Raw genomic sequence first — 15,532 nt, forward strand, 5'->3', positions numbered from 1 at the left:
ATGCTCTCAACCAACTGCGTTAAGAGTTTGATTGTTGATTTTCTGTCCATGGCCAGTAGGTGATCTACTGACGAAAATGCTGCAAAGGGAAATCATTATTTATCTGCAACAGTTAAATTGCAGATTGCAATTCTGTAGATACACGTTTGCCCTACCCACTTCCCCAGTGGCAAGTTCACAGCAACACGTGTGGCCTTCTTATCACTATTTGGGTAATTCTTCACAAAAAATATGTCTTCACTTCAGACACTACATTGCTTCACACAGTCAAACCAACATTTACCCAAAAGGGGAAATAACAACTATAAGGTGCAGTCTGTGTCCTGGTGCTTTGCAGGTTTCAGCAGAGATATCACAAGGCCTCTCAAAACTGAAACTACTTTGGAGTAACCCAGCTTGCAATGTCAGAGCCCAACACTAGATGGCAGGAGTGTGCACAGCCGGTGAATCTACAGCATAATGCCTCACGTCTGCTTGCTCAGGTGCATGATAAATAATAAACAATGATGCGCTCAATTTGTACAATTTGAGCAAGCAGTGTTTATTGGTGCATGTTCACTTTATTTGAACAAATCTATTTTAAAAGTGCACAATGAGCAGTTGTCTTTTCAAGCCCTGATGTCATTAAGTGTTGCAGTCTGTTGCATTGCACCCTGACTTTGTTAGTTGTACATTCATCCTATTTCAATCCCATGCAGCCCTGAACCCGAGCCGCCTTCCAGTACTCGAGTGATCAGCAAAGAGTCTGAGGTGTACAAGATGCTGCAAGAGAACCAGGAGACAGACGAGCCACCCCGTCAATCTGCTTCTTTCAGGGTTTTACAGGAAATCTTGGAATCGGAAGAAAAAGGTACGTTCTTGAAATTGCATCAAATCCATGCACATAAGTCTGAAAAATGTCTTGCGGACCAAGCTAAACATGCGTCATTCTAGGAACTGTGGTTATTTTACCATGTGTAGGAAACGGAGTAAATCAAATCTGACACCTAGCATTTCGTAAGGGGGAGAAAATAGTTGTCCGGTTCTAGAAGTCTCTCTGCTGGATTTGGGCTGTAACACCACCAAATTAACAATGGTGGCAAGTGCTTTAACACCGAATTCCCATTACAGGAATTAAGACTAGCAAAATAATAATTATCACAGAAAATCAGTCCTGAGCAGGGCCGGACTGGAAACCAAAACCGGCCCTGGCAAACTGCTCTGCCTGCCCGCTTGGGGGTGGGTCAGAGGCGGCCGAGCTGTTTGCCAAGGCCAGTTTCAGCCGATTTTGTTACAGGTGGCCGAAATTGCCGGCCCCTGGTAATAAAAACGGACCCCTAGGGCCCAAAACCAGCCCCCACCCTGGCGGCCCACCGGGGAAACGCCCGGTGCCCGCTATGGCCAGTCCAGCCCTGGTCCTGAGTTGGTGTTGAAAATCATAACCGTCTGCCAATCCCTGTTTTTTATAGGACATACATAGTCACTGGATACTTGACTAATCATTATACCCGCATAAGACCTTCATGTCTCAGTCATAACACGGTGAGGCGTTCCCGACCTCAGACAAGCACCTGACACTCTAGTCCTTATAAAACATGTCTATCCCTTTAAAGGCTCCTCACTTCCTCCTACAGACTCGTTCTTTCGCCTGTCCGTGACAGGTAAGCTTTGGCGCTTTTCATTTTATTATCTTTGCTGTTTTGTAAATTTACATGTTTGGCACCAGGGTCGGATTGGGATCACAATTTGCCCGGGCACTGCTGAAAAAAGTGGCCCACATTCGAGGTGAAGATGCTGCGAGTTCACAACATCACCTGGCCCCCACAGCGAGACCCATTCTTCCTCGCCCACTATGCCATGAATGAGAAGGGCTGCGGGCGTGGAGTCAAATGCAAACACCGTTTCTGTGCTGCGTGGGCCACAGGGAGGTCGAGATGAAAATGGCTCGATGGACTGAGCAACACCTAGCTCCCAAGGAGGCCGAATCTGGCACACAATCACCCGCTCTCCAGCCCACCATCAGTCTGATTGCCTGGCAGGGCAGGGGCTCAAGGAGAGGCCACAGCTCATAATCGCTGACTCACATGGCTGCCCAGCGAGCCTGCTTTACTCTCCCTGTCCAGTGCCCTCTGTGGACTGGGAAAGGGAAAAAAACGGCCAACAGGGGGCACTGAGACACTGGCCCATTGGCATCGGCCAATGCCCGAGTGCCCGCAGTTCCAATCCGTCCCTGCTTTGCACTTACTTTTTAGTTGGATGCGCTCCCCGTCCATACCCGAGGCTGGGGCGTGAAGGGTTAGTTTTTAGAGTCATATGCTTTATTTTATTTTCTCCGCTCGTAATCGTGTTCTCCAGTCATGTGCTAGGCTGGGGTGAGGAGCGTTGATATGCGGCCTGCGAGCAGGTGGTCAGGAACCGAGTTCTTGTGGTTCTCTCGTTTAGAAACAGTGCTCTGGAACGCGCTTTGTTTCTGATAAATGCGTGAATCGTTGACAGCTGCACACTGCATTTTCTAGCTTTTCTTAGCAGCAAGGTCTTGTGAAATACGGGACTTTATTGCTAGAAAACCGTATAAATAGTAAGCAGTGCTGTTAGCACTGTGGACTTCTGGGTGTTTTGTGTACCTTCACCTGCACCTTAACTGAAGCATCCCATGAATCCTCTCCTGTGGGGGGAAGAAAGGTGGTGCAACAGGGAAAAATGTGAACGTGTTGAAGGAGGATGATATTTTGCAGATATTTAAATCTGATCTGCAACAAATGATCGATCAGGCTGTGGATGCGGCTCTCAACAAACCCCAAGCCAAGCACTAGAAATGTGGCCTGAAAGATGTCCAAGCTGTTTCCCCTAAAGGAAAGTATGTACTGGGGTTTACACCAAGAACTATTGATGAACAAGGTTTTTATTCTCACTACAGTGCATCTCTGGTGATCTTCCTTTAAATTACATTATAAAGGATATTCTTCTCAAGGAGTGGAAGGATATTGACAAACAGAGTGTTCCAAGATTCTTGAACAAAAGGTTTCTTATAGAACCGGTTGAGGAACAGTTTCCACAAATTCCAAAAGTGAACTGTAGTTTGGCCTCCATGGCTGCTTCTTCCTCGTTGTCAACTGTGGAATCCACTCTGTCTGACGCCGTAGACAAAAAGGTAGAAGCTGCCTTTAAACAGTCCTGTGCAGTGTCTCATTTTGGTTTCTGAGCTAGTACTTATGGTGCTAACGCATTCTAGGTTTTCTTGAAAGACTTTGAGAAAATGTTTAGCTGGTCAGGCGAAGGAGGATCCCACACCAGTCCTGGCACAGATGAAAGCTCTGCCTATGTTCCTTTCTGATATAACATTAGATAATTTGTGGGCATCAGCATCTGCGGCAAGTACAGCAATAGCAGGTCGCAGAGCATTATGGATGAAACCATGGAAACTAGAGGCACATCATAGATCTCTAGTTCAAAACTCCCATTCTTAGGTCCCAAACTCTTCGTGGAAGATTAAAATCATATGGTGCAAAGATTGGTAAATGAGAAGAAATTTTTGAAGCATTTCAAATTGTTTCAATAGAAAATATCTTTTTTTCAGAAATGAAATTTCCAGATACAAGAGGATGCCTGTGATCCCTTTCATGGCTGGGGTCGAGGACAGGGAGTCGTGTTTGCCAGCAAATCCCGGCCCCAGAGACAATCCTTTCTGGACTCTGCCCCGAAATGACTATATGGAGGTGGGAGCAAGACTTCCACTCTTCAAAGAGGAATGGTTAATACAGGACAAGGGGGTTATGTCAGTTATTCATCAAGGTTATTAGATTCCTTTTCTCTCTCCTCCTCGAAGAGATGTGTTCGGTTATCCAATGTTATCAAGGGACAAGGGGAAGGCAGGGGTCATGTTGACAGGACTCTAAAAATTACTCTTGAAAAGGGCAGTGATTCCGGTGCCCCCTCATCAAGAAATGAAGGGTTTTTATTTGGTTCTTTTTTGGTTCGAAAGCCAGGTGGTTCTTTTCATCCAATTCTGATCTTGAAATCCCTAAATAAATATGTCAAAGTGGAACCGTTTCGAATGATCAGTCTTCAATCTATCATCCTGCTGATCAAAAGAGACTGCTTTTTGGCGACATTGGATCTGTAGGATGCATACTTCCATATTTCAGATCCACCCTTTATGTCAACAATTCCTGAGGTTTGCGGTCGAGGGGTGCTAGTATCAGTCTCAAGTCCTGCCTCTCAGCTTGTCTTCCAAGGACCTTCACAAAGGTAATGGCCCCTGTGGTGGCTTTATTACATCTTAAAGGTTTTTCCATCTGTCCTTGGTTAATTTCTGCTTTCGCTCCATCAGGCTCAGAAAGTGGTAACGTCATCCACCAGTCTTCTCCAGCAAATGGGTTTCAAGTTGAACCTCCCGAAGCCTCACCTGGAACCGGTGCAACAGATTCAGTTCATAGGAGTAATCTTCAACACCAAGAAAGTGGCTGTTTTTCTCCCACGGGACATAATCACTTCCTTATAGTCAACCCTGCAGTGTCTGTTGTCTCAGGGGGAAGCTCCTGCCAGGTTTTGGTTGAGCGTCCAAAGCTTGTTGTCAGCGGCAACTGTGGTGGTCCCATGGGCTCGTCTACACCTCAAGCCATTAGTGAATTACCTTTTGAGTCACTGTAATCCTGACTCTGCCAATTTCGAGGCCTTGGTACCTGTGTCTTCTGCAATTGTCCAAGAACTACAATAGTGGCTGCGTACACCCAACTTGGAGAAGGGCATTCCGTTCCAAGTCCCGTCAACTGTCCAACTGATAACAGATGCTAGATTCTGGGCTTATGGGGCAACCCTGGGGGAGCTGAAGTGCAAAGGACAATGGTCATTGCGTCCATGGCCCATTCCTCCAGGTAGAGGAAACTGGCAGCAGTGTGGGAGGCTGTCAAAGTGTTTCATCTCTAGTTAAAAGGCAAGATCTTGGTGATTTGAACAGACACTCCGATGGAGAGATGTTCTCTGAATCTGCAAGGGGGTACCAAGAATCTTCTTTTGAACAACTTGCTGAATCAGATTTGTGTTTGGATGGAGGAAAATCTGATTTTATTTGGACCTATGTACTTTCAGGGGTGATGAATTTTCATGCAGACAGTCTGAGTGTCAGCCTTCCATCCTCTTTGTAGTAGCATCTTATCTCAGTCAGTATATCTCCAAATTTTCCAGATATTTGGGAACCTTTAGATTGATTTGGTTGCCTCCCCTCTCAATGCAATGGTACCAGTCTTTTGCACTAAGGTAAATTGTCAACACACCTGGGTGGTGGATGCATTGCCCCATGGGGCTTTTGTATTCCTTCCCTTCAACTCCCCTCCTCCTGTGGTGCATCAAAAGATTCTAGAAGAGAAGATACTAGTGATTTTGATACCTGCCTTCGGCCCAAGGCGCAGTGGTTTCCACTTTTGTTTTTAGTCTCTCCAAAGGCATGTATCTTAGACTTTAATAGCAGAAGATATCCAATTGTCTAGAAATGAATTGACCCTTTCTTCATATAAAAAGAGTTTCTTTGCTAAATGATGTTCTCTAAGAGGATTTTGACAAAGTGATGGTGGATCATTTGCAAGTACTTGAGTTCTTGAGGGAGGGTTTCCTTAATAATCTGTCTCCATCAACGCTGGCAGACCACTGGGTGGCTGGTAAAGCATTTAGAGGTTCTACTTGTGATTTGGAGAACATTAGTCCATTAGCTTTTAGATTGTTTGGGTAGGCCTCTCACACAGCCCATTCCTCCCACCTGGTATTTACCTACTGTCCTGGGGGGATTACAGCTTCCTCAGTTTGAACCTTTAGAAGAGGCAGATCACACAAACAACATCTTTTTTGTTGGCATTAACATATGCCAGATGCCTAGGTGAGCTTGGGTTCCTGGATGTTTCTTTTCCAAATTTTCAGATTCTTCCAGATAGGCTAGTGCTTAGGCCTGATCTAAAGTTCATTCCTAAAATGAATTCCAAGTTACTCCTGCTACTCTGAGCAGATGGGTACGCCAGGCTTATACATCTCTGGGCCAGGTTTTCCCTTCTGGAGGTCAAGGTCATGCAACAAGATCGGTTTCCACCTCTTAGGCAGAGGCAGGTGGGGTTCCTATTCAGGAAATTTGTAGGGCAGCCACATGGGCATCCCATTACACATTTGTTAGTCACTATCGACTCTGTGATAAGTTCTACCCTGGACAATTTTGGTTCTGGTGTGGTTAAGGTAGCAATGAAGTAATTGATATGTTTAATAAATTATGCATAAGCATTTCAGATGCGTGGTCTTCTTCACTCTGGATTTCCTCACCTTGTTAAGACTGTGACGAGGAGGTCCTATGAGTGGGTAATGAGATCATTACTGACCAGTACACTTCATTACCCTGCTTAAGGTCCTCCTCATCCTAGTCAGGGTTCCTCCCTCCCTCCTTATCAGTTTTACACCTATCTTGACTTGTTACTTATAGGTCTGTTGAAGGGAGGGAGGAGCCTGTAAGGGTATAGGAAATAAAACATAAACAGCATGTGAAGTGCCTGTCACGGGGCGGGACAGCCTCACCATGTTAGGACAGGGACGAAGAGGACCTTAATCGAGGGATAATGAAATTAAGTTGTAAGTAATGATCCTATTTGTGGGGGTGTTGGGTTGTTTTTGCCAGGGAATGAGAAACACAACATGATGTGTTCTGATGGTGGTAGTTTTATCCTCCACAACAAGGTCCTTTCACACAAGCAGTCATGTAAAGGCTTTCTCACTCTAGAAGCACACTCTACTGGCAAGAGGAGGAACACCAATAAAAAGTGAAAGATGTCCTGGGCAAGTTAACATCAAATAACAATTTTCAAGGCCTAAGAATGTGTTATTTCAAGGGGCAAAAAATTAATAAACGTATTTTTTCCTTTTTGAAACAGATGAAGAGACTACCTCCGAAAAAGGTAGTGTTTCTGAAATACCCACTATTGTCAGTTTATTTCACTTCTACGCATGCAAATGTTTTTTGTTCCACTACTGGCAATAAAAAGACATTATCCATGCACCCCACAAAATGCACTAGCTAGTATATCACTTGCCCTGGTTGAAAACACACTTTATTCTATCACATGCATGTTGTCCTTCCTTAGATAAATGCATGAACGATATTTGTGTCTCAAAATCTCACTCAGCAGCTCTGCCACTGATTTAGGTGTGCAAAATGATTTATGAATTGGGCCTATACTGTCTGTATTCAAAACAATGTGCCACTCGCTTTCATACCAAGCTGGAGCACATCTACCTTTTATGTCTGGCTTCTCAGCACAGCTGTTTCCAACACCTATTGTTAACAATTCTTTACAAAGTATATAGTGCTATTCACTGGTAGGTCTGTTAGCCTACTACATATGGCATGCTTGAATTACAGTGCATGAGGAAATAAGGTGCATCTCCAAAGAACTCTGGATTATCCCACATTAAATTATTTTTCTTGTATATGAAATGTGTAAACAAATGAATCATGTTTAATTGTGTCTTTTACCTGCAGGATGTTTTTTGTTTTTAGTTGTTTTTGTCCGGACCGCAGAATGCAAGCCAGGCCTATTGGTTTTGCTAGTAACTCTCTCTCTTTTTTTTTTTAATAACTCTTTATTAGTATGTTCACACATATAAACAAATCAGATTGAGAAGACAGCAGAAAAAAATACGTAATTGTATCCACATCCCTTCCATCCTCCCCATTCCCACACCCCCTCCCATGACTGACTCATACTAAGTAAAACACAAATCTCATTGACAAATATTAAAAAATTTAGATAAAATGTTGAGCTGGATATTCAAAAATTCATTATTCACAATTCAGATTAGACCAATCCATTAGAGGTGCCCAAATAGCCAACTATTTAGCTTTTGATTTTCAGCCTTTTCTAGAATATACGGCTCTTTCAAATCTGTATATTGCAAGAAGTCTTTCTAGCCATTGTTTGCCCGATGGGGAACAGGATCGAGCCAATGAGTAGCTAAACATAATCTAAAAACTGTCAAAGCAATATATAGAAAGGACTGGCTCTGGCTTAAGGAAAGTGGACACCCCACCCCTAATATAATCAATTGAGGTGAGAAGTCAATTTCTCCACCCATCATCGTTGCCAAAATACTACTAAAACTTTATTTCAAAGTGTCTAGAACTGGACATGTGGCAAACATATGTATCCTGTCTGCTGCAGGATACTGGCACGGGGGGGCAAGTAAAACCTGGTCCTCAACCCCATTTAGCAATTTTAGCAGGTGTAATATACAAATTAAACCATGTTTTAAAGCATTGTAATTGTAGATTAACCACAATGAAAGATGTCTGGGGAAAATATAGTGAGTCTTCTATCTCTCCTGGTTCAATCTCTAACAGATTTTGCCATCGATCTATATGTTTGGCCAGGTCATCTGGTATTAGCTCATTCAAAATGTTATACAGTCCCCCTAAAGTACTTGAACCTTCAAATAGTTCATCCGCCAACCTCACCCTAGAAAAGCCACAAGGGTCTCCCATCTTTTCACTTATAAAATCTGTTATTTGGAGATATTAAAAAAACTGTTGATTGTCTAATTCAATATGGCGATCATTAAAGATATGTGGAAAACAATTATTCTTATATATTGGTGTGTAAGCATTAATCTGCCTAGGACCATGTTTTTTTTCGAACCGAGGTCCAGACCTTAAAAGCACAAATTAAAATTTAAAATGTAACCCTTTTGTATTAATTCAATTCTATGTGCCGTAAAAGGCACCCTTTAGCCCCCGTTCCTAGAATCAACTCAAAAGGAGAAACAGAGGAGCCTAACCTCAATCTATCGTCTTTCTCATTGAGGAATATCCCCATTTTCTGTAGCATTGCCGCCCAATGGTATAATTGAAGATTGGGAACTGCCCACCCCCCTCTGTCTCTAGGCAAAGTTAGTTATTTAAGTGCTCACCGAGGTCGACAATTAGCCCATATAAACTTAGGAAAGAGTTGATTCATTGTAGTAAACCAGGCATTACATACGGTCAGCGAGATAGCCCTAAAGAAATATAAAATCTTTGGCAGAAAAATCATTTGATGGCATTACACCTCGAAACCATTGTAAGTTTAAGGTTCTCAAGTCGACTAAATTAAATGTTGAAATTAAAAATTAGGGGGTTCAAATTGTTTTCAGTGATTTTGGAAACATCTGCCATGATTTCTACACCCAAATATACTGCTTTCTTAACCACTTGTGCATCCTTCATCTGAAGGCCATTACCAACCAGAATCTGAGTTTTGTTTTGATTCAAACAATAGCCTGATAACTTTCCAAACAGATCAGCTTCATTCTCAATCTCGCTTAAGGCGAACATGGGGTTTTGAGTAATTATTGCGAGATCGTCAGCGTAGGCTAGTATTTTCATAGTCCCCCTATTACTCTAGACTCCTGCAATCAGGTTATTAGCTTCAATCCTTCTAATCAGGGGATCTATATGAAGTGCAAATAGTAGGGGGGAGTAAGCAGGATAAGCCCGATAGGGTCCCCGGTAATCCCTGCTGCGCCAAAGATGGCAATAACCCTCTGAATGTGGTCTATTGTACTACGTCCTGGTACAAACCCATGCTGGGTTGGGGAGACTAATTTCTTAATAAGGGCCGCCAAGTGAGTTGCTAATATTTTAGCGAATATTTTAACATCGCTATTTATTAAAGCAGTGGTTCCCAAACTTTTTTGACCTTTGGCTCCCTTGACTATTTGGCGATGGGCCGCGGCTCCCCATTACAACACTTTTTTTTGTGTGGGTGTGTAAATGAAAGTAATCCTGGCCTCGGTAGTGCATCCGTCTTAATCCCTGAAAATAATTGGGATGAAGGTAGGGAGAATAGTGCATGCAATGCAAAGATATGGTTGCTCTCTCGCTCGACAATATTTGTGCACCCTCAGGCCGTTCAGTCAATCCATCTGTTTGCTGTTCATGTGCGCTCAAACTGAAGCTGGACACATCCAGCCAAATCCAGGGGCGCCTGGGTGCTGCAGCACACAGTTTGGGAACCACTGGGCTAATAGTTCCTTACATCTGTTAGTGATCCACATAGAATACAATGAGGAATTGCAATGGTTTGTTCAATTTGTGGTTTTCCTTTCACATTATGACAAGTCAGTAGCTTACCACTGAGTTTCATTCAGACTGCTTCCGTGTGTCCAATTCCAGTCAAGAAAGACAAAGCCTATTTTGTAGCCATGGATACATGTAATAAAACCAAATACATTGGCGACTGTCCCCACCATGGTCCAACTTCTGATGCAACTAGAAGCATGTGGCCTTAAGCAGTGTATGTATTTATGCCACTGCAATGTCCCTAATTTCTTAAAAGAATTTCATACGTGCACAGTTTAATGCTGTGATGTTTGCTCACAATCTTAACAGGCTTCTTACTGTCAATATTGAGTGGTTTGATCACATTAAAATGTGGAAATCTAATATTCGCTGATTATTATTTTAATGCAATACACATTCTTGTGGGTCCTCTTGGAATGCCCCTGCTTTGTTTGATGGTACAAAAGGGGGTGGTGACGGACGGAGCATCCAAACCAATCAAACACTCACACCCAGTCAAAAGATCTGGGTTTGATCCATCACCGTTCTTTATCCCACTCTGCCAGCCCAGTTCAGACATGGCTATGTGCAAATCAGTCTGACCCTGTGCCTCATGGGAACAGTCCAGCCCGAACTGCCAAGCCATGCCTTCCCTGGACCGGAAACAAGCTTCCGAGGACCGGTTTCTTGCATAACAGCCGTCTTCAGCCCGACTTGCTTGAATCCAGTGGCAAAGTGAGGAAGGGACTCACGTCTGAGCATACCCTGCCACACTTATGGCGGCCAAAGCGGTACAAAATGGGGTGGTGACGGACGGAGCATCTGAACCAATCAAACACTCGCACCCAGTCAAAAGATCTGGGTTTGATCAATCACCGTTCTTTAGCCCACTCTGCCACCCCAGTTCAGACATGGCTATATGCAAATCAGTCTGACCCTGTGCCTCATGGGAACAGTCCAGCCCGAACTGCCAAGCCATGCCTTCCTAGGACCGGAAACAAGCTTCCGAGGACCAGTTTCTGGCATAACAGCCGTCTTCAGCCCGGCTTGCTTGAATCCAGTGGCAAAGTGAGCAAGGGACTCACGTCTGAGCATACCCTGCAACACTTATGGCGGCCAAAGCGGTACAAAAGGGGGTGGTGACGCCTGTGCCTCATGGGAACAGTCCAGCCCGAACTGCCAAGCCATGCCTTCCCTGGACCGGAAACAAGCTTCCGAGGACCGGTTTCTGGCATAACAGCCGTCTTCAGCCCGGCTTGCTTGAATCCAGTGGCAAAGTGAGCAAGGGACTCCCGTCTGAGCGTACCCTGCCACACTCCGGCGACGCTGTGGGAGGCAATGAAGCCCACGCTGCGGGGGATTGACATCTCATGGTGCGCGGCAGCGCGTAGGGAAAAGCGTAGGGACCTAGTGCGGCGAGAAGCGGAATTGGAGGATTTGGAGCGCAGAGGGCGGGGGGAGGACGGCGGACAGGTGAGGCGTCAGCTAGTGTTGGCGCAACAACAATACACATCGGTTCTATTGGATGAAGCCCGACAGGCCTGGCTCGCTACACGTAGCCGCATATATCAGTGGGGCGACAAATCTTGCAAGATGCTCCATCGCTTATGTCAGGGCATCATGCATGCCCAGCCATTGCCCCGAATAGTTACCCCGGATGGGGAGCCGCTCTTGGAGCCTGATGCGATAGCTGGTAGCTTTGCCTCGTATTATGAGACCCTATATGCGTGGAAGCGGAGATGGTGCAGCGGTTTATAGACGACCTCCCTCCGAGGGCCGTCACGGATGAGGTTCGGGATGTATTGGACCGACCGTTGACGGATGACGAGCTGGCCACGGCACTGGGCGAATTGAACCCGGGTAAGGCGCCGGGTCCGAATGGGTTCCCGAGCGAATTCTTTAGACAATATGCGATGCAGCTGACTCCCCACTTCCGGCCGGTCATTGAGGAGGCGTGTGAGAGTGGCACGCTGCCCCCGGACTGGAGACATGCGGAGGTAGTTGTTTTTCTGAAGCGAGGTCGGGCTCCGGAGAAACATGAGTCCTACCGTCCAATTTCGTTGCTTAACCCCGAGGCCAAGATCCTGGCAAAGGCCCTCGCTAATAGACTCAAGCCCCACATCACAGATTTGGTCCACCCGGACCAAGCCGGCTTTATGCTGCAGCGTCCCACTCGTCACAATATCAGGCGGGCTCAGATTGCGATATCGGCCTGGCGGGGATTGGGAAAACGGGCTGCGCAGCTGTTGGCAGACATGGACAGGGCGTTTGGCTCCCTGAGCTGGACGTACTTATTTGCCCTTCTGGGGCATCTGAATCTCGGCCCCTGATTCCTAGCCTATGTACGGCTCTTATACACGGACCTCACGGCTGCGGTGCGAGTGGGCGGAGGGATAACTCGCTCTTTTAGCATCCAGCGGGGGACGAGACAGGGCTGCCCCCTCTCCCCGTATTTATTTGCACTTGCGATGGAACCCCTTGCGGCGTGGGTGCGGATCGACGCTCAGCTAAAGGGATTTCAGTGGTCGACCGACGTGGCAGATAGGATAGCCCTATACACAGATGATGTGCTGTTTTTCCTTACTGATCTAGAGCGCTCGGGGCCTCGCATTCTGCCAATCCTACAACTTTTTGGCGAAACATCGGGCCTCTATATGAACCCCGGGAAATCTACCCTCCGGACTCTGGGGGGTCCGCAGCCAGTTGGAGAGTGGGCCGAGGGGATTCGGGTGGCCGCAGATGGAGTGAAATACTTGGGGGTGTTTCTCACGGAGGATGCGTCCGTGGCCCGGGAGCGTAATATTACCCCGGTGTGGGAGCGCATACGGGAGGACATCAAGGCATGGGCCAGAATGCCGCTCTCCATCCATGGTAGATCCGCCATTTTTAAGATGGTGGCGCTCCCACGCCTACTTTATCAATTGCAAAACCATCTGGTGTTGGTCCCACAGAGTTGGTTTTGGCGCCTTAACACGGCGCTGAGTGGCTTTCTCTGGGAGGGGGGCGCTGTGCGAGTTGCCTTGCGGACTTGCTTTCGCTCCACGTACACGGGAGGACTGGCCACATCAGACGTCATGTCCTACTACCAAGCATCCCACCTCCTGGTTCTGAACGACTGGTGGTATGCGGACAGGGGCGATCCCGCGTATGCATTGGAGCGAGCCCTGATGGGCACTGCCTCCTTACATACGCTACTTTACTCTGCATCCCTCCGGAGGTCCCTGCCGTCCAGTACGCAGGTGGTCTTTCAGATATGGCGACAGGCCCTGCGTAGGATGGGATGGTGGAATGTTCTAACGTTAGAAACCCCATTGTGGCAGAATGGTAGGTTGCCTCAGCTCGCTGCCCTGGTGGGCTTCCGGGGTTGGGATGCAATAGGTATCTCGAAACTAGGCGATGTTATGTCAGGGCGTGTTCTCAAGTCATTTGATACTTTATGGGAGGAATTCGAGATGCCACGTACCCAATTCTACAAATACCTCCAATTCCGGCATGCACTTACTCCATATCTTCAAGGGGTGGAGGACCTACCGGAATTCAATCCCATCGATGCCAAGGTCTTTATGGGAGAACTACCTGACAAAAAGATATCCCGCATCTATCAAACCTTAGTGCGGCATTGCTCCACGGACCTTGCACAGCTTAGGACAGCGTGGGAGCGGGATGTTGGGGAGCTTGATGAGGAGGACTGGGTGGAGGCGCTGGAGGGACCCAGGGGAGCGGCCATCTCCACCCGCTTGCGACTAATACAATCCAGGTACCTTCATCGTGTGTATTACACTAGGCAGCGCTTGTGGAGGGCGGGCTTGATAGCATCCCCGGAGTGCCTTAGGTGTGGATCGGAGGAGGGTACGCTCCTGCATACAGTATGGGACTGCAGGGTCATAAGGAAGTTCTGGGATGGGGTGTTCAGATGTTTGAATGAGGACCTGGCCTGGGTGCTTCGGAAGGATCCCCAGCTGTCACTTCTACACGTACTGGCTGGGGTGGGGGGCAATCGGTATAAGCTTCATCCTGGCCAAAAGGGACATTGCAAGATCTTGGAAGGCACCCCGAGCCCCATCACTTATAGCTTGGAAGAATGGGATGGACTTTAGTATGGGCCTGGAACAGCCAATATATGTGGCCAGGGGATGTCCTCGAAAGCACTACAAGATATGGAAGAGGTGGGCGGACTTTCGGGGTCTGAACTTGGAACCACCACCTGAGGAAGATGTATTTCAGCTCCCTTGACAGCCCGACAGCCTGAGATGCACAAGGACACTGTGGCAAGTTTGGCAAGTGTAATATGTTTTAAGCAAAACACAGGCGGAGCAGGCGGCGGCGCACGCGGGGGGAGGGGGGGTTGTAGGTGGGCGGGGCAGGAGTTGTGCTACCCCCTTTCTTTACTGTTTTATTCACTTGTTTGCTCAGCTATGAAAATAATTGCATGAAAATTGTGATTGATAACTTGCTTCTAGTGATTGTCTCTGGCTCTCAGGGCATTACTTGATATGTCTCCACCATGCAATCAATAAAATCTGTTTTAAAAAAAAAAAACACAGGAGATGCTTGGGTGACATGTTCTCTGTCAAGGGGCTCACACCAATAGGCAACACGACTTGTTCAGTGTGTCCTAGATAAACCTGAGGTAGGTCGGCTATGAACACTCTCAAGTGAAATGTTAGTTTAAAGCATGCTCACAATCATCCCCTTTTGAAAGGGAATTTCTAAATATATCTGTATTAAACGTTAGATTTGTACAGTGGCCCCATTTTTCGTTCAACACTATTAACTGTCCAAGTATTCTTGCCAAAGGAACACTGCATTTGGGGAATCGTAGTTTCAGGTTTAACATTGCAACTATAATCTAAAAAATAACAAGCAAAGTGCTTTTACCAGAACTAGCTTGCTGTCCTCGCGTGGAGATTGTTCAGCAGATGCTTCAAGTGAAAATACTTCCAATGAGGGCAACGTCTGCCACCCTGTGTTTCTTTACTTATGATAAATCATTACACTACGATGCAGAAAGTGCACCACCTAGTGGTCGACAGGCACCGCGCACCCGGCCTGCATTCCAGAGGCTGGTGTAATTCAGAATAGATTATTATGATAAGCATCTGTGACCGTGGCGCCCTTGGCTGGTTTTGGCGGTGCACCAGGGTGCCGCAGCGCACAGTTTGGGAACCACTGTATTAAATGTTGGGACGATAAGCCCCCATTTCATTAGTTGGCTTTCCTTTTTTGGGAAAGACAACAATGTTAGCTGTTCCCCAAGATCCCAGGGCACCATGCCCTTTTTGGGCTCTCCAAAACACATCCATCATAATTTCCTTTAAGGAAGAGGCAAAAATCTTGTAAAACTCTCCAGGTATAGAATCTGGTCCTACTGCCTTTCCGGTAACCAAAGAGCACATAGCACCATGGATCTCCTCTGGTGTTATTGGGGATTCTAAATGCTCCGGTTCTTCTGGAATTAACTTTTCCGATGGAATTGCATCCAAGTAATTC

General features: G+C 46.4%; 1 protein-coding gene across 2 annotated transcripts in view; it reads left to right on the forward strand.

Moving 5' to 3' along the window:
• The window catches only part of LOC144754870 (PDZ and LIM domain protein 1-like), a 395,047-nt gene that overhangs the window by 322,719 nt on the left and 56,796 nt on the right, over window positions 1-15,532 (forward strand). Inside the window, exons 5-6 of one of the 2 annotated variants that reach the window (XM_078643184.1) lie at window positions 699-850; window positions 6,882-6,905. In XM_078643184.1, coding sequence (XP_078499310.1) covers window positions 699-850; window positions 6,882-6,905 — 176 coding nt within the window. The remainder of the gene's footprint in view (window positions 1-698; window positions 851-6,881; window positions 6,906-15,532) is intronic. The other variant, XM_078643185.1, reaches the window with a different exon arrangement.

This window comes from Lissotriton helveticus, chromosome 5_1 (genome assembly GCF_964261635.1).
Source record: "Lissotriton helveticus chromosome 5_1, aLisHel1.1, whole genome shotgun sequence".
Classification (NCBI taxonomy): Eukaryota; Metazoa; Chordata; class Amphibia; order Caudata; family Salamandridae; genus Lissotriton; species Lissotriton helveticus.